Source organism: Rattus norvegicus, chromosome X (genome assembly GCF_021556685.1).
Source record: "Rattus norvegicus strain SHRSP/BbbUtx chromosome X, alternate assembly SHRSP_T2T, whole genome shotgun sequence".
In the NCBI taxonomy this organism is placed as follows: domain Eukaryota; kingdom Metazoa; phylum Chordata; class Mammalia; order Rodentia; family Muridae; genus Rattus; species Rattus norvegicus.
In genome coordinates, this window is record NC_141554.1 from 12,397,170 (window position 1) to 12,415,677 (window position 18,508).

At 38.0% G+C, this 18,508-nt stretch overlaps 1 protein-coding gene across 1 annotated transcript in view; it reads right to left on the bottom strand.

Moving 5' to 3' along the window:
* Positions 1 to 8,852: 8,852 nt before the first annotated feature.
* Maoa (monoamine oxidase A) overlaps positions 8,853 to 18,508 on the bottom strand; it is a 66,192-nt gene continuing 56,536 nt past the window's right edge. The window contains exons 10-15 of the mRNA NM_033653.1: positions 16,814 to 16,867; positions 13,525 to 13,582; positions 12,148 to 12,245; positions 10,586 to 10,697; positions 9,669 to 9,731; positions 8,853 to 9,498 (exon numbers count right to left, since the gene is read on the bottom strand). Of these exons, the coding sequence (NP_387502.1) occupies positions 9,355 to 9,498; positions 9,669 to 9,731; positions 10,586 to 10,697; positions 12,148 to 12,245; positions 13,525 to 13,582; positions 16,814 to 16,867 (529 nt within the window). The 3' untranslated portion in view covers positions 8,853 to 9,354. The remainder of the gene's footprint in view (positions 9,499 to 9,668; positions 9,732 to 10,585; positions 10,698 to 12,147; positions 12,246 to 13,524; positions 13,583 to 16,813; positions 16,868 to 18,508) is intronic.

Genomic DNA, 18,508 nt, shown 5'->3' on the forward strand with positions numbered 1-18,508 from the left:
ATGACTATAAGTAATGACAAAACATGCATTTCAAAAACAGCTAGAAGGGTTTTGTATGTCTCATCACGAGAAAATGGTAAATAAGGAGGTAGGTATGTTTACCTTGAGTTGAATATTATGTGCAATTAAAGTGAGAGACTCTCAGGACTCAAAGAGAGTGGGACCTGAGATGAAATGCCCTATAGTAGGGAGAGGGAACTTATAGAGTCCACCACCAGTAAAAAGACAGGGCATCAAGTAGAGGGATAGGATTGTCATCCCACAATCAAAAACTCTGACCCAGAATCATCCCTGTCTGAAAGAACTGCAAGGACAAAATTGGAAAAGACTGAAGTAAAGGAGATCCAGTGACAGGCCCAAATTGGGATCCAGCTCAAGGGAAACTTCAAGGCCTGACACCATTACTGAGGCTATGGTGTGATTACAGACAGGGGCCTAGCATGGCTGCCCTCCGAGAGGCCAAACAAGCAGCTAACCTAGACAGGAGCAGATACTTACACCCAACCAATGGACTGAAGTCGGGGACCCCTGTGGTTGAATGAGGAAAAGGCTGGAAGAAGCTGAGAAGGGTGACCCCATAGGAAGACCAGCAGTCGCAACTAACCTGGACCCTGAAATCTCTCAGAATCTGAGCCACCAACCAGGCAGCATAACCAGCTGATATGCAGTCCCTGACACATATACAGCAGAGGACTGCCTGGTTTGGCCTCAGTGAGAGAAGATGCACCAAACCCTGAAAGAATTGAGGCCCCAGGGAATGGGGAAGTCTGGGATGGGGTAGGGGGAGTGGGGTAGGGTGGGGACATCCTCTTTGAGACTGGGGAGGAGAAATTGGATAAGCCACTGTTGGAGGGTAGATTGGGAGGGGGATAACAACTGAACTGTAAAAAAAGGTTAAAGATAATTTTTAAAAAGCCTTCAAAAAACAAGAAAACTAGAAAAGATCATATTGATTGATATAACTCAAACTCAGAAAAGCAAATGTCACATGTTCTCTCTCACTGGAGGTTCCTAGCACCAAATCTTCTGGTGTCAGTATATTTTCTGGAATAACTCAGCAACCAGGAAAGTAAAACGGGACCATTGGCAGAGCTGAGGTATGCAGGAACAGTGGATAGAGGAATGGAAAGCTACAAGTGATCTGATGGAGAAAACACGCTCTGATTCAAAAGAAGAGAAAGAAAAATACAGTAGGAGAAAGGAGTCTAAAATAACAGGAAAGATATCCAAGAAAGTCATAAAGTATACTATTAACTACATATAAAATTTAACTATAAAACACGGAAGTCAAGGCATAAAGTTTATTTCCCACTTAAGCTAAAAATTTTCTCCAAGAGCCAAAGACCATCAGACCCCAACACCAGTTCTGAGAAGATCTCTTTTGAGTTGCTAGTCAGGGTTGTCCAAGAGGATCCAAAAATGTTACAGGTCATTGCTATTGTCCTTGTTTTTCCCCCAGAGGTGGAAGATAAGTCCCTACTTCTGAAGACACCATGCACTTCAGACACAGAGCCGAGAGTCCCGTGAGCTGGAACTCACCTGTAAGCCTTGTCCCTGAGGACCAGTTTTCATTGTACCAGAATGTGTCATACAAGCTTCCAAAGGAGGGAAGTAAACAACAATCCTACTAGATTGCCTAGATGCTTATGTACTACACCAACGACCGTTGTGGTGGAATAATTCTAAGGATGCAGTAGTGGTACACATAGTTTAATGGTAACCAACCACTCTCTAATTGGACTCAAGATACACTCATTAAGATGAAATTCATGCCTGGTATTAGAAGCAGGCGAATCTACAGCCACTAATTTCATTAACAGGCATAATCACTAACAATCATCTACAAACACTCATCCTTATACTTACAGATAAGGACAGTCTTTATTCCTCACCAAGGAAACCTCTCTTTGTAAGAGACAGAGACCACTCGAAATGACAACCAGTCAAAATTCAGAGTTGTGGAGCTCATTCCTAATAGATGTATCTACAGAATAATTGCTCTTCTAAGGCTCAAGAATCATTACAAAGGAAGGGGTAGAAAGATCGTGAGAGCAAGGTGAGGGGATTTGCTGGGAGATTGTGTATATTAGTAACATCAGAAGCTACACCCATAAAATCTCTCCAATATGACTGTCCAAACATGAGCTGAACAAGGATGACATCAATAGACATGCTAAAGTGGATGGGAGGCTTTAACCAAACACAGTGAACTATAGGCACCTAAGGAATGCTGGGAGTGGGAGAAGCAGTCTTCACTAGGGAGGAGCACACCAATTGGTTATCTAATACCACATAGTGAGCCTTGAAAACATACATACAAGTAACATTCTACGGATTAAGCAGGTTATATTTTAAAATGTATATGCATATACATATATCCATGAAACAATTAATGAAAAACATAAAAGAATTACCTAAATTTAACCAGTGGTTTCTTTATAATGGCTAATGGCTTGCTCAGTAGGGCTTGTTTCAAGACCTCAACCTCACTCTGCCTACAGCTATGTCATAAACTCTTCAAATTCAAACCAGTTTTCTCCCTTACTAAACTGGACTTAAAATAACCTACCCCTAGTTGAAAACCCCTTAGGTGCCTTCCCTAGTTATCCATCTTAAGACACCAAGCATAAAAGTGCACATCTGTAATCCTAGAACATGGGAAGTAGAGACAGAATTCGAAATTCAAGGTCACTGGTAGCTAGCCTCATAGCATTTTGAAGGCCTGACTGCCCAGACCCTATGCCTCCCCAACCCCACCCCAAAAAAGAAAAGGAAAAAAAATCAAGAGAATGTGGAATAGGAACAGGAGGAGCAGGAAGTGGAAGAGAAAACACACACACACACACACACACACACACACATTAACCTCCTCTGTTGCTGTAAAGTCCCACTCCACCCCACCACCACGCCCTGTCCAGGTGCTGTGTGTCTGATAAACTTCAATTTGATTGCTTGGCCCCTTCTCTAACATTTTTGCACAGTGTACATGTACATGCTCTTGTTTGGGGCTCTGCAGTCATGTGCAGTCTGAAAGGAATTCAGTTACTGTCATCAGTGTGCAAACGTTTCTTGTCTCTCAGTTTATTAAAGGTCCCAAATTGGAGGGCGGTACTGTACTTAGGAAGGCAGAATATGCTGTACCTCAGGGTGCCAGGTCTCAGCCATTTTTAATGTAAAAGAACAAACTGAGAAATTGCTAGAAATCAGAAGTGTGTGTGTGTGTGTGTGTGTGTGTGTGTGTGTGATAGTGTGATATGTAATTAAGGATCTTAAAATAGAGAGACTATCCTGATAGGACCAGCGTAATCACAAGGACTCTTCTAAGACAGGAGGAGCAAAATGAAGAGAGGGCCCTGCATTGGAAAAAATGGAACCACAAGCCTGAGCAAGAAGCAGATTGTATCTTGGAGCCTCCAGAAGGAACTATTAACTGTCAGCATCTCAATTTAACTCTGTAAGACTCATTTTGAATTTGCAGAACCATAAGATAATAAACTTGTGTTATGTTAAGCTACCAAGTTTGTGGTCGTTTGTTACAGTGACAATAGAACACTTGATGAAGCCCATAAAGTGGCTGTCACAGCAGAGGCAGTCAGGCTGCTTGTGAGAACGGGTGATTTTTTTCTCATTAACTCCCCTTGGCCTGTGAATTTGCCTCATCCCTGGATGAACCTACCTAGCATATATACTCAGGCTTTCTCAACACAATCTAGATTCTGGGCCCATTCTCGGCTAGCTGCCTCCTTAAGGACACTGAGAAATTACATATCTGCCTACCCTATTATCTGCTGTGTTATGTAATCATATAAGGGTATATGATAGAAGATGAACATATACATTGGGCAAAATGATCATCTCTATACATTTAAAAACGTAAACTAAGGTCACTGATATACATCTTTAGTGTGGGTTTGGCCAAGAATACAGTTTACCAGTCTGGATTTCTGATCTTATTGAGGGTCCTTTCTGTTTAGCTCCATATAGGTTCCCTTAAGTGAAACCCCTGGGGGATATGGCTTCTGCTTGAGATGCCAAATACTATTAGCTGTTTGTTTCCTGAATTTTCACAGCCCAAAATAATCTAAGGTACCTTAAAGAAATCTAAAGTGGTCCCAGAATAATAAAGTGTCTAAAATAAACACAATTCTTGTTTCCAAACTACAAAAGTCACATAGATCTCTGTCTCTACCATAAAACCCTTGCCAAACTTCCTTTCCTCCCTAATTTTCCATACTCTAGGCTAACGCAGCTTTTAAAGATTTTTTTTCTCCCTTGCTCTTTCTGTCCCACTACTATTTATTGCCCATGAGTTTTCTTTCTTGCTTATTATTCAGAAGACACAACAGAGTCAGAGAACTAAGCAGTTCTAACAGAAAAAAAAAATGTCTTTGTCAAAGAATAAGGGAAAGAAAGGGCTTTGGCTACCAGATAGAAACATACAGATGAATGCCACGACTAAAAAAGAAAAAAGCCACCACTGGTATGTACAGGTAACACTCTTGCACTCTTGTTTGTTGGTTTTTTTGTTTTTTGTTTTTTATTTGTTTGTTTTTTGGGGGTTTTGTTTTGTTTTCTTTTCCAATCATAATGGTTCTGACGCTTCGGAATTTCCATCAGAAAGGAACAGAATTTGGCCAGTAGATGGCACTCTCTTAAAAGAAATTTACACCATCTCTTTAGCACAGGGCCTGGGAGATAGGGAGTCACTTCTTTTGAAGATGAGTTATTTTAAGAAAATGGGGAGGAAGAGAGGAGAGGGAGGAGGCAGACTATGACAAGAAGAAGAAGAGGAGGAGGAGGAAGATGAGGAGAAGGAGAAGGAAAGAAAGGAATAATATCCCTTACCCTCCATTAGTAGTACCCTGTCCTTTCTGGAGTACTGAACAGAGCCTCAGTTAACGGATTACTTGGCATCTCTAATTACATGTGTGCACCATGAGGCAGGCCATGCTTGCCTGGTTCACTACTTAATACCACAGTGGCTAACCTAGCACACAGGTGTTGATTATTATGTTGAGTGATTTTAAGAAATTCAAGGTCCCGTCTATTTCTATTCTAAAAGGTTGATGGAGAGTATCTATGATCTGGCCTGCATTATTTCACCATTACTGCAAAGTAAGCATTGTACATATCTGCCTAGGAATGTTTTAATAAAAAATGATTCCAAATTTTTGTTATAGACTCGTTAGTGTTCTTGTTAGTGTCTGTTCCGTGATCTTTAAGCATCTCTCCCATTCTCCTTTCGTCATCAATCAGCACTCCCTTCTCCCAGCATACCACACTCCATTCTTCCCCACTCCATTCATGAATTTAAGTGGTTCATGGGAAATATTTGAGGATCATTAGTAGGAAAAGCTTATTCACAGAGGTGTGACTGTAAAGGAGTTGGACAAAATGCTTATATATGACTTAACGGAGGTCTAGAAGCATCCTCTAGCCAAAGTTTTGGTATGAGGCCTCCAAAGCTACCTTCAGAAACTTGACTTTGGTTTAAATCAATCACTTTGATTCAAACAAACACATACAGTTATCATTTGAGCCCTGCTTTATCTTTAGGCTAGGAAAAAATGGCCTTGCCAAAGGGAACAAAAGCCCCATGTGAGAGGGGAAAAAACTGTTGCTGATACATAGTGCTTTCCTTTGTTCTCATCCTTCTTTCGAGGACTCACCAGGTTCTTCTGTCTAGGGACTGTTTATGGATTCTTCTGTGTACTATGAACAGCATTAGTTTTAGATTTAACCTATTTTGCATTGTTGTCCTGTTTATTAGAATTGTATCAGTCAGCACAGATCAAAGACTGTGAGAAAGGTGGTGGTTCTATAGAGTGTCTGGCATTGCTCTTGGTAGCCATGACATGGCTATGTGGATATACATGTATGGGCAGGACATATGAACAGGAGGGGTTGCTAGGGCTGTCACTAAAGAGGACTTTTGATGTTATCTGGTTTGCTGTTGTTTGACCTTCTTTTACCCACTCCTGGTAATTTTACTCAATGGTTGCTAGTATTGTGACTCCTTCCTCAAAGAATGAGAAGCATCCCAAAACAATTTGACATAAAAAGGATATAAAATGGATTTATTTTTTAAAAAAAGCAGGGACCTGAGGACAATTTAGTAATGACCAGCAAACCTTTATCAGCACCTTCAATTGGCCTGCAGTTATCAAAAAGAATTTGTACTTTTCAGAAAGACACACAAGTCCTAGGTCATCTAGTCTTTATTTCTCTATAAGATCTTGTGCTTGCTATTTACTTTTAGCTAATTAAAGAAAACTATGTTTTATTTAAATTTTTAATTTAATTTTATTTTTTACTTACTGATTTTTACATCCTGCTCACTGCCCCACTCCCGGTAACGCCCTTCCATAATCCCTTCTCCATATTACCCTTCTTCTCTGAACTAGTGAGAGCCCCTCTGGGTATCCCCAACCCTAGCACTTCAAGTCTTTGCAAGGGTAGACATTTCCTCTCCTACTGAGGCCAGCTGTAAGCATATATTATTCCCTTTTATTTTTTGTTAGTAATGTGTAGGTAGGGTTCTCCTTTTAAGTCATTTTCAGAGTTCCTTTTAAACTTGGTGTTTCCTTTATAAAAAAAATAATGCAGAAATAAAGCTTTCTCTTTAATAAGGACATGTTCATTGAGATAGTGCCACTCTATACAAAGTTCAAGTCCACAATGGTTTATACTTGACAAAGCCATTTTCCGTGTTCTGTAGTTAGATACCATCGTGTATCCTGGATCCCCCCAGCTACCAGGAAGACAGGCTGATCTCAATTTCTCATTAGGACTTGAGAATGACAGTTGTAGATTCTTACTATGAATTGTTCCTGGACCTGTCTTGTCTGTAGTCACACTCCCATCCAGAGAGTAGCTGATAGAAGGACTAAAACCTAGATCTTGCCTTGATGGGGGGCATGTCTTAACAACCTTTCCACCTTCCCATTCAAATGTACTGAGTTTTCAGTTGCAACTGCATTGCATGCTGACTGTCCTCTGCACAAACCTGCCTTCCTAATCCTCTTTAGGATGCTGTCTCTAGCTAACTTCCTGCTCTGACCCAGCATCTCAGTCTATTCCTAGGAAGTCCAAAAAGTGATGGGAAATAGTGCTGGCAACAGTATGTATTAATCACATAATGTCGTGATGAAGAAAATCCCTACAAGATATCAAGCACAAGACTGTCTTTCCACAGATAGGTAAATTGAGGCAGAGAACCCAAATGATCTTCTCAAGGCATCATAGAGTAGTTAGGTGAGAAAACTTGTCAGAATCCACGCCTGTGGCCTAGTATTAAAGCATTTGATCTACTCCCAGTCAACCGTCATAACATGAAGATTAAACCCAATGTTAAGAATTTGGAGTCTCAATATCAAGTGCTTTTTAAAAGTTCATCCTCTGTAGATTTCTGGCTATGATAAGCCCTTTGAACCTTCTGATAAACTATTAGCCAAAACAGAGAAGCCTATCTGAATGAAGGGTGGTATTATATTTTATTAAGAACAACAAAACTTTGTACCACACAGACAACATCTTACTTCAGTGGCCAATCATATACATATGAATATGCCCATATGTAGCTCTAGGGCCAACTTTAGACATGGAACATTAGGTACCAAGTTCACAACCATCAAACAAAACATATTTCACACTCCTTCAGTAAAGTTTAATTTTTTCAGTGTAATATGAGACCATATTTAACAGCTATGACAAAAAGGTGTACTTTTTAAAAACCAATTCTCATCCTAACTATGGAGAAAGGCAAAGTGACCTTCAGATCTATGAAGGGGATTATCAAGTCTTGAAGTGACTTTTTCTTTGTTTCAAAGATCCATGTTAAGTTAGTCGTAGACAACCTCAAATATAGTGTTTCTCAACGCCCATTACATGGCTAAGCACATCTGTACTGGAAATCATTTTAATACTCAAACTGTAGCTGAATAGGGTTGATATCATTAAGATAGATGAATTGATTTTCTAAGAAGCAGAGGGGAGTAAACTGCAAACTCAGGAGGTTTTCAATATTCAACAGTTCAATGTTAACAATCTGAATACTTTTAGACCTCTTGCCAATTCAGGCATTTAAAATTTCAAGCTAAGTCAGGACTAAGTTAATACAACTGTGGTAGATTAGTGCTGAGAGTACTCACTGCAGTTTGATATGAATTGGGGTGACTCCTTATGGACTGGAGAATATCTAAGACATCACTGAATCTTTTAAATTAGTTAAAATATTTTGAATTATAAGATAGAGTAGGGTACAGAATCTAGGTATTTGCTCTTAGAATGCACAAAACTTTAAAGGACTTAAGTCCTCACATGAGCATCTAGAGGCTTAAATTTATATTTAGGATAAAGCTAGCATAATAAACTTGGATTGGCCAGCATATGCTGGCATAGTTCTTCTTAAATAAAAAATTTGTTTACATTTTTTTTTTTTAGAAAAAGAAGTGCTTTGTGGTTGAAACCTTTGAAAAGTTTTTTTAATTGACAATTTTTCAGATGGGAAAGAGAAAAGACAGACATCATTCTGGACCCACAACACTCCTAAGATAGAGACCATAGTTTGGGTATATAAAATCATCCAATTTAATGTCTGCTATAAAACCTAATAATTCAAGCAAGTCATGTTATCACACAGAGCCCAAATTTAATTTCTGTATTTGACTGTATCAACAAATAACAATAGAGAACATTTCATATGTCCTTTGGTAATTGAGAAAAAATGGTATACTATCAACCAACAGAAAAATATAACCATCTTGAAGACACAGGTAGACTTAGAGATCTAATCCTCTGATCAGATAACTATGGACTATATTAAAATAATGCTAATTTCCTTAAATCAGCACAGAATGTTACTGACAAGGGTCAATGCATGTCTAGATACAGTCCAGAAAAGAAAGTGCCAAGGGTAGTGTGTATCACATGGAGCTAGTCAGTGAGGATACCTAGGGAACACTTCAGCCACTATTTTCCTCTGTACACCTTGGACGCTACACAAAAGTCACAGTAAGTCAAGTGTTTTATTTCTGAATTAGCTATTTTGCATTAAAGGCAAAAAGAAAACAAAAGAACCCAGAAATTATTCCTCAGAAGCACTTCACTTTTTGAAATTAAGCACTCAACATTTTATTCTCTCAACCCACACAAATTAGTCTAACAAACAGGATGAAACTTGTTCTTATGGAAATTAGCTAGGTGATTCTTTGGATTGTTATCACTTTACAAAGACTGAAATTAAACTGATGAGGGTTAAATCAAGTGCACTTAAATGGCCCAAACCATAGGCTGTAATTTATCCACACTTTCTTTCACATGCGATGATCGTGCAGGAGGCCTGAGGGTGAAACTTCAGCATGGGAGCTTCTTAATCTTGTACAATACAAAGCAGAGAAGAGCCACAGAAGTGGAAACACCAGTGATCTTGAGCAGACCAGGCACGGAAGGCAGGTTCCTCTCTAAGAAGGTGTGGGTAATTTCAATGGCTGGAACATCCTAAATAGATGAACATAGATTATTAATAGAAATTCTTGCTATAGTAGACAAAATCAAGCCTATCTGTAGTAGTATATATTTCTATCCCAAGACAGTTGTATCTATAGTGAAGGGTAGTGCCATTTCTATGTGCTATAGTTGACCAATAGAGATGGAGTAGCCAAACTTACCTTGGACTCGGGTTCTTCAACCCATATATCCTTCTTCGCGACTTTTCCTAGAGCATTCAACACCTGAAAGGAAAGTGAGGACAGCATTATCCTGCGGCATTATATACATTTGACAGATTCAAAATCTTATTAAACATTGATGAACCCATAGGTGGGCAGCAGAGAAATGCATATATAGACTATCAGCGTCAAGAAATAGATGCATGAATGGATAAAGAAAATTTGTTATTTCCATACAATGGAACATTATTCAGTTTTAAATAAGAATGAAATTCTATCAATAGGACAACATGGACAAGTTTAGAGGACAACACAACCATAAATGAAACCTGCCATGCCTAGAAAGACAAATAATACATGCTATACATTCTATGCAGAAGGCAAATAAGTGAATCCTATGGGAGTAGAGGAAACAACAGAGGGTACCTGAAGCTAATCAAGGTACCAGAGAATAAGACTACTGAGACTGGATAATAAATATCAAAATACAATTCATTTGGAGGAAAAAATTCTGACATTCTATAGCAATAGAGGGTCACTAAAGATAATATAAATTTACTATGTAATTCCAAATTACTAGAAGGAAGGATTTGAATATTTCAAAGAAATGATACATGTCTGATGTGAAGAAGATGCTAATTATCTTGATTTGATTAAATACTACACACAGGCATCAAAACATTTGTATACTCCACAAATGTGCACAATTGTGTCAATGAAATAGCCCAAATATCCAGTTTAATATCCAGTTTCTTTCTGCATATCCATATAAAGATAAAATAAGGAACCAGGAAGATGAGATAACAAAATGCTTACACAGGACTGGAGTTATAGTCACTGGAATAGCCCATTTCTCTTATGCATGATGCCTTTCATTCAATTCCCAGTAAGGAGTACACCTTCGATTTCTTCCTTACCTCTCTAGCTGCTCGTTCTCCAGCTTCAACTGCTCCTTCCATGTAGCCACTCCACTGTGTTGCTGTCTCTGTGCCTGCAAAGTAAATCCTACCTACTGGCTGGCGAATCACCCTTCAAAGAAAAAAAGGTCACACAGTTACATGGGAAGGTGCTGAGGGGAAACTAGCCAATTACTCCCTAACTTCATCTACTCCACAAAAGTAAGGGAAACTAATCAAGGAAGGAATGCCAGTGTATCTCATCCCAAAGTAAAATGCAGCTCTTTGTTTCCTGGGCCCATGTACAAGGATCTGAACCTGGGGGTAGCAGACTAAGTTTATTTATCACTAAAGAGAATGCTGAACTATTTTCAGCCAGTTAGTCAGCCATGAATTCAAATCTTCAGTAACATCTCACAGTTATATTTCCTATTTGTAGCGCATTTTATTCATTATATTGTCCTCTATTCAAGTTAGTACACATCTACAGATTGGGGCCCTGAAGCATTTTTTTAGGACATCAAAAAGACTGTAACAGCAAGGAGGAAGATACATACACTGCCATTTCTGACAGAAGAAAAACCCCAAGAAATATATGAGTAAGTAGTCCTGAAATAATATAATCTGTAAGTTTCTCTAAGCATTTATGGAAACTAGCTAAGAGTGAGCAAGAATCTTGTGCCTCATTACCCATTGATTCTATTTCTATCATCTAGACCTGTCCTGAGACTCCAGAACTAGATCCATTGATCAGTCTTGTTATTACTAACAATAGCTTTTTGATTCTGTTAAGGAATAACAAGCTCTTAAAAGTACAGGTAAACGAGTGCTGATTCTTTCTCTATGGACGGATGTAACTCAATGCTAACATTCTAGATTTTGTCCTCTAGAAACTTGACAAAGGTACGATGTGACCAGATAGTATACCATTTGCTGAAGAAGCCACTTCTCTCCCACCCCGTCACAGTAGTAACTATATCCAGATGGGAAGAATTATGAAGGAACTGTGAATGCCTAGTAGAAGGCTATCATTTTAGGCTTCTTCTTGTGTTCTATTTCTTGAAACTGAGCAAGTGGGATCCTAGATCCTATACCTATCAGGCAAAGCAATAATGCACATGAAACAAGGTGTTTCTAAGTATAGCTAGACTCCCAGGCCATGTAGATCTTATCTCCTGCTACCTTAGCTGCATACGCTGAGAATTTTTCCCTCTGAAGAGGAATATCTGATGCTCCTCTTTTGACAAGGCATATGTATTGGACACATGCAGCCAGTGTCCTTCTGTGTATACTAGTACCAGAGTATAGGGTAGCCCTGTGAGACTAAATGTTGAGGAAAGTTCCAAAGGCAGATAGACAATGTGGTTGTCCTCATGTCACAAATGCTGCCAACAATTGCAATCCTGCCTAGACACTGCTACTGCTCTGTGTTGACATTCATTTTCCTGAGGACATCTACCAAGCTGACTATTTTTCTGGGAATTACAAAGACTAACACTGCCCATTTCCACAGTTCTCATTGAATGTAGACTGCCTGAGTGTGTGCCAGCCGTGGATGAGTTAATGCAGAGATTAGGTAGTACCTTCCATACTGGGTCATGATACCAGGAGGGAAGTAGGCTGTGTAGCAGCCCCCGGAGTACTGCTCCTCACACCAGTTCTTCTCTTCATAATGGACTGGCTGTAGTGCAATGGAGAGAAAATTCCAAAAGAAAATAAAAATGGAACTGTTACCTGCTAACAGTGAAGGCTTGTATGTATTTTATTAACAAAGAGTTTATATGTAAAGTATAAAGTGGGGATGGAACTCAGTGGTACACATGTGCCAGGCCCTGAGTCTGAGATCCAGCACACAGAAAATAAAGAAGAAAGGGAAAAAGAAGGGAAAAGGCAGGACTAGGAGAGGAGTAAGAAGGAAAGGAACCAGTCTGGAGATGAAGCTGTGTGCACTTTCCTAGCATGTCCAGGGCCTCCAAGTTTGATTCCCAATATTGCAAGAAAAAAAAAAGTACACACCATACAATAAAGATGAAATATCCCAATACTTGGGAGAAAGGATACTCTCGTTCATACAGATTCTAAAGATTAGAGACAAGTCTTCGGGAAACCCTACTAACAATCAGTTCTGGAAAGGTATTCTCCAAAACGCTAGAGTGTCTAAGACAGTGGACTGTTTTCCAGTTTATACAGACAGGTATTGCTCACAAGGATAGGGTGAAGGGCAACAAGAAAAAGAGAAGCACAAAGCATATTTTCAGAATACCTTCCTTAAACTGGAAGGTTACATAAGAAAATACTCCTTAGAGAAAATAATTAAGATGAAAGTAGTCTCTGGAGAACATGAGTCTCTCAACACTTCCCTACCACATTCTACATGTTTATTATTTGCACAGTTCACACAGTAATCCACAGAAAAAGTCCTCAGCAATTGGTGGGCTCTTCAGAAACATTTGTCCTCACTGCTTCTAGAAGCAACGTACAAACCGTGAAAGTGCCAAATGAGATACAAATTAAGTCTTTTTATGGGAAAGTGAACTAATATGCCTTTGACTTGGGCAAAAATTAAGTCTTGCGTGTCAAATATCTATCATGGTGCCTTCAGCAATGCATGATGACATACCTGGGGTTTTGTTTTACAGCAATCATTAGATAATGTCAAAAGCACAGGATCTCTGTCCTGAAGCCTAATCTCTGTGATCAATGACATAATGATTGTGGCTCTAGGTCTCTTACTACAGTTGAATGCCAATATTTAGTGAGCACTTAAAAAGCCCAAAGGAATGCCATATCACATGTTCCATGTACTAACATTAGTTTTTAAAGCCTTTGGATTGCTGAAAGTGATCCTGTAAATAAACACACCCCTTTCTATTCTCTGCTTAAGGCTTCCATGAAACCAGAACTTGCTTTAATTATTTAAGACAACAGAGCAAAGCCTGTTAGAGACTGAGAGTTCTTACATATAATGCTTCTTGAGATCCCAGAACTTTGGCATACAGCTCACAGATTTTCCTCTTCCTACGGAGAAGAATAAAAACATGTTAAAGAAGTCATATTGATGGACATATAATAAAGGCGTTCCATTCTAGGGTACTTGATAATGATTTCTTTAAAGAAAAATGAAATTTAGTGGCCTTCTATAACGATAAAACAAATATTCAATTAATCCGTGGATTCACCTTATATGATTTAGTGAATTTTATATGCTGATTAACAGCATATGCCTCAACATGGTAATTTAATGAGGAATCAAAAGAATTTTCCTTTTTAAAATAGACAAGATCTCACTATGTAGAGCCTGGAACTGCTATGCACATGAGGGTGGTTTCAAACTTGGTTTCTTTGTCTCAGTCTCGTGAACACTGGGATTATATGTAAGCATATTTTACCATTCCTGCCTAATCTCTTCTTGAAAGAAGATACAGATTAAGCTCACTATTCCTGGTGAAAAATTTAAAATATCCATCTACTAAATGAATGGGTCTATTTCAACTATTGAATACATACTATTTACACTTATTCATTTCAGTGTTTAGGTAGATTAAACATGTTAAGATGGCTCTGAAATATTTGTTAAAGGCTAATGAGCAATCACAAAATTTTCTATGTGAGGTAAAAGAGGTAATTCAAATCCATAAAACAAGCATTAAGACTAGATGAGACAAATGGTTAAAAGTATGCATGTGTGAGTATACAACGATCAAGCTTAGTAGTAATAAAAAAACAAATATGAAAATATACAAGTTTATATTGCCAATTTCACCAGAAAATATTTTAAAAACATAATTCCACTTTCTCTAAATAGTGTAGAAGAAAATGTAAAGCTTATCACTCTTGCTATTGTCATGCATACACTATTGCTATAACTCTTAGAACTATCACATAAGTTCAAAAAGTTAAGTCAAGAAGATTAGGATTATAAATGTGACCTATTGTATGCAAGGCTTTAAAGGGGACAACTGTCACTCATGAATAATGTCACATAATATAAAGTGGATATGATAATTCTAGGACAGTTAGAAAATGCTTGATTAAAGGCTCTAACATATAGAAAGAAGTCTCAACACTACTGTCTACTTGCTTTCTGTCTAATCAAATTCTCCATTGAAAAGATGAAGCCAGAGCTCAGTGAGCTAGCTGCAAGTTCCTTCACTACCATTCAGTTAAGTAATAGGCAGGCTAACTTTTGTTATAGTGTTTATCTATAGTAGATGCTCAGTATGTGTTGACTCAAATTTTATGCTCAGTCCAGTATGGCATTCTCTTTACTATGTCACAAAAAGATGGCAGGTTACAAATGCTTCCAAGGAGTAATTCAGACATTTGTAGTCAATTAAGAATATTGCCAAGAGAAGAATATTTCTGTAGTGCCTGGTTCTGTGTCAACTTGACACAAGCTAGAGTCATCAGAGAGGAAGGAGCCTCGGCTGAGGAAATACCTCCATGAAATTCCACTATAAGGCATTTTCTCAACCAGTGATCAATGGGGAAGGACCCAGCCCATGGTGGGTGGTGCCATTCCTGGGCTTGTGGTCCAGGGTTCTATAAAAAAGCAAGCTGAGCAAGCCATGGGAGCAAGCTGTGCAGAGCATGCCGCTAAGCAGTACTCCTCCATGGCCTCTGCAGCAGTTCCTACCTCCAGGGTTCTACCCTACTTGAGTTCCTGTCATAACTTCCTTTGATGAGGAGCAGTGTTATGGAGTGTACGCCAAATAAACCCTTTCTCCCAGTTGCTCGTTGGTCATGGTGTCTCTTCATGGCAACAAAATACTCTAAGATAAATGCCAATTGATATTCTAAAATGCTTAATGTATTTAACTTTTTTTCTGGACATATAATAAAATCTTTAGTAGAGCTAAACTTAAAAATGAACCTTTATATAGTTTTACTTTTAATCATAAATAAGAAAAACATAATAAAACATGTGATTTACTGCATTTCATATTATTAAATGAGCCAAAGCCAAGTTTTCTCAAGTACACCAGAAAACTACCTTTCCATTCCCTTTCCTCATTAAAATTAAAACTTTTAGAAGATATATAGATGGCAATGATGCTATACTAAAAAAAAAAAACTTTTTGTATGAGTAACAGGGATGGAATACATGAAAAATATATGCTTTACCACTGACATACATTCCCCACTCAGAGCAGTACATTTAGATTACTTTGGTTCAAAAATTAATAGAATATATTTTAAATTATAACCAAAAGGGGTACCATGCAAATCATCATGTTGTTGTATCTCTTTTATTGATACAATATGTAAATCTGTCTATTCATCAAAATCACCTGAGCAGGTGGTTAAATGTATAAATCCTCAGTCTCTACTACAGACCTACTGAATCATATTCTATAAACCTCAAGAAAATAGACTTTCCAAATACCTTTTGGGAGATAGACACAGTCAGTTTTGAAAAACACTGGTCTTATTACTGATATTTTCAGTAAACGTTTTGTCTTACAGGAACTTTAGAGTTTAGCCAGTGTGTGGAATCATAATCAAATGTCCACCTCTAGTCTGCTATTTATTTTATTATTAATAGAAAGGAAAGACAGAAAATCCAAAAGAAAATGTCAGGCTTAGTGTGGTATAATAAAAAAAAAGGATGTGTTATCTGCTACTCTTAACTTTGCCACATGTTGGTTGCTATGATTTGAATGTATGCATCCCTCCAAAATTCCTATGTTAGGGCTAGGTTCAGTGGTAAGGTACTTGCTATACAGTCCTAATGACTTGGATTCAATACCTGAAACCCATTTCAAGGTAGAAGAAAATTGATGACACAAATTGTTCTCTGTTCCCCATTCATGTGTTATGATATGCATGAGCCTACACACACCTACACACACACACACACACACACACACACACACACACACACACACACCCCAAGTTTTTTCCATATTAGAACTTTATTACCACAGTGATCATATTGGTGAAGTAAGTATTCAGAGGCAGAAGTGTGGGGGTGCTTAAGAGAAGTGATTAAGCTCCGGGGGCTCTACATAGCTAAGTATTCTAAGAAAACCCTACCTCTTAACCACATAACATGAACACAAATATGTAAAATTAAATCAATATATGTACAGAGACATTTATTTTGACCAAGAAGACTATCACAAAGTATTATAAAATTGGATTCTTAAGGCTAAGAATATTTGTAAAATATTGTGCTCTTCTTGCTGCTATTGTACTATTGTTGGTGCAACAAACAGAACGTATAGGGTTTAGGTATAAATTGTTTACCTTATGTCTTTATGTAGTTTAGCAAGTCGATCAGCTTTCCGGGCAAGTATGAAGCTGGAAAATGAAGGCATATTTGAATGTTCAGTTACAGTCAAGCTAAATGTACATTACCACCTATTCAGCATTAATGAACTCTCCCAGCCCTCCCCTTTTCCTAGGGCAAATGTCACCCTATCTTTGGCTCTCTCTGCTTCTAAAACTCTGTAGCCGGTGAGCTCCTAACTAACAGATAACCAACCCCTTGATCAATATTTTGCTTCTAAAAATTAACACCATATTTGATATTATAGAAAATTAGATGATATACATATTAAGACTGTATTAGATGACTATCCCAGCAATGGCACTCAATAAAAGCTGGCCCACTATTAATATATGCCTATCATAGATACCACGGTACATCCCTCACTCCCTACCAAACACACTTGAGAACCAGTAATTGGCACCCTCATCTCACAGATAAAACCTTCTCTGGGTAATTATACTCAGCAGCAAATAAATCCCTCTGTCAATACCCTGCCTTTCCTAAGAGGCAATTGACACTCAGTGATTGAGGTGTCCATTCCCTTGTCTCAGTTTGACTGTGAAGGACCATTTCAGCTTCCAAACTTCCATGGCTGGCTGAGTACTGACATACAATTCTCCAACTGGTCCCTTCCACAAAGGCAGTAATCCCTAAATTTCACCCCAATAAACCTTTTGTACCGGTGCCTCTATCTCTATCTCTGCTTTCTTGGGAACTTATAAGATACTGCCCTTCAATAAAGTAACTCAGTGAAACTCAACTATAATCTATCTGCTCCCTTAGTCAAATAGATTCTGTTTATTGTGTCAATAATACTAACTGCACTTACATTTTTAAGAATTGAATTGTGAGATGAAATCCTTACTTACACTATTAATAGAAACAGAAATCTTAAAAAAAATTCAAGGGGTGGGTAGGTACACAGCTCAATAGTAAAGCATTTGATTAGTATTATACAGAAAAGCTCTAGATTTATTCTCCAGTCCTAATCCAAATGAACTAAAATGTGATGAAACTACTTCCTCATTAAAATGGTTAAAAATTATATTTATTTTGTTCTAGAGAGATCAAATAGATAGGTTAAGGCTGAAAGGGAGCATTTCTTTTTCTCCTCAGCCCTGAATTAAAGTGTTCCTCAATTATCATCAGAAACTCTTTTAGGACTGCTATTAGAGAATGTTCTGAGATGCAAAGATGCAGAGTATGTTAAGGCAGGGTGGAGTTTCATAGGCAGCTGCATATTATTTAAGGGGCCAGCAGGAAGGGTACTGGAGGATGGGGACAAACAATGGAAGAGGAGTTTGCAAAAAACAAAGTATGGATGAAGTCTCACAATAAAATCCATCATTTGTGTCTTAATATTGAAAATTAAATTAATTAAATACTGAAATTTGAACTATTCAAACTTATGGGATAAAAATCATAATTTTGCTTGGGATGGCACTTTCAATAATGATTCAAAATTCATGGTTTTGGTTAATTTTTAGGTTTATGCAATGATCTGCAAGTTCAGACTTGTATAATATTTTTTAAAAATTACCCAGAGCTGGTAAAAATTAAATTATTAATCAGATGATTTTGTATGGCTTTGACCTCAAATTTCTGTCAAATTTCAAGTTAGGAATACAATAATCATGTAGACAAATACTGCAACAATTTTATTTAGCTGA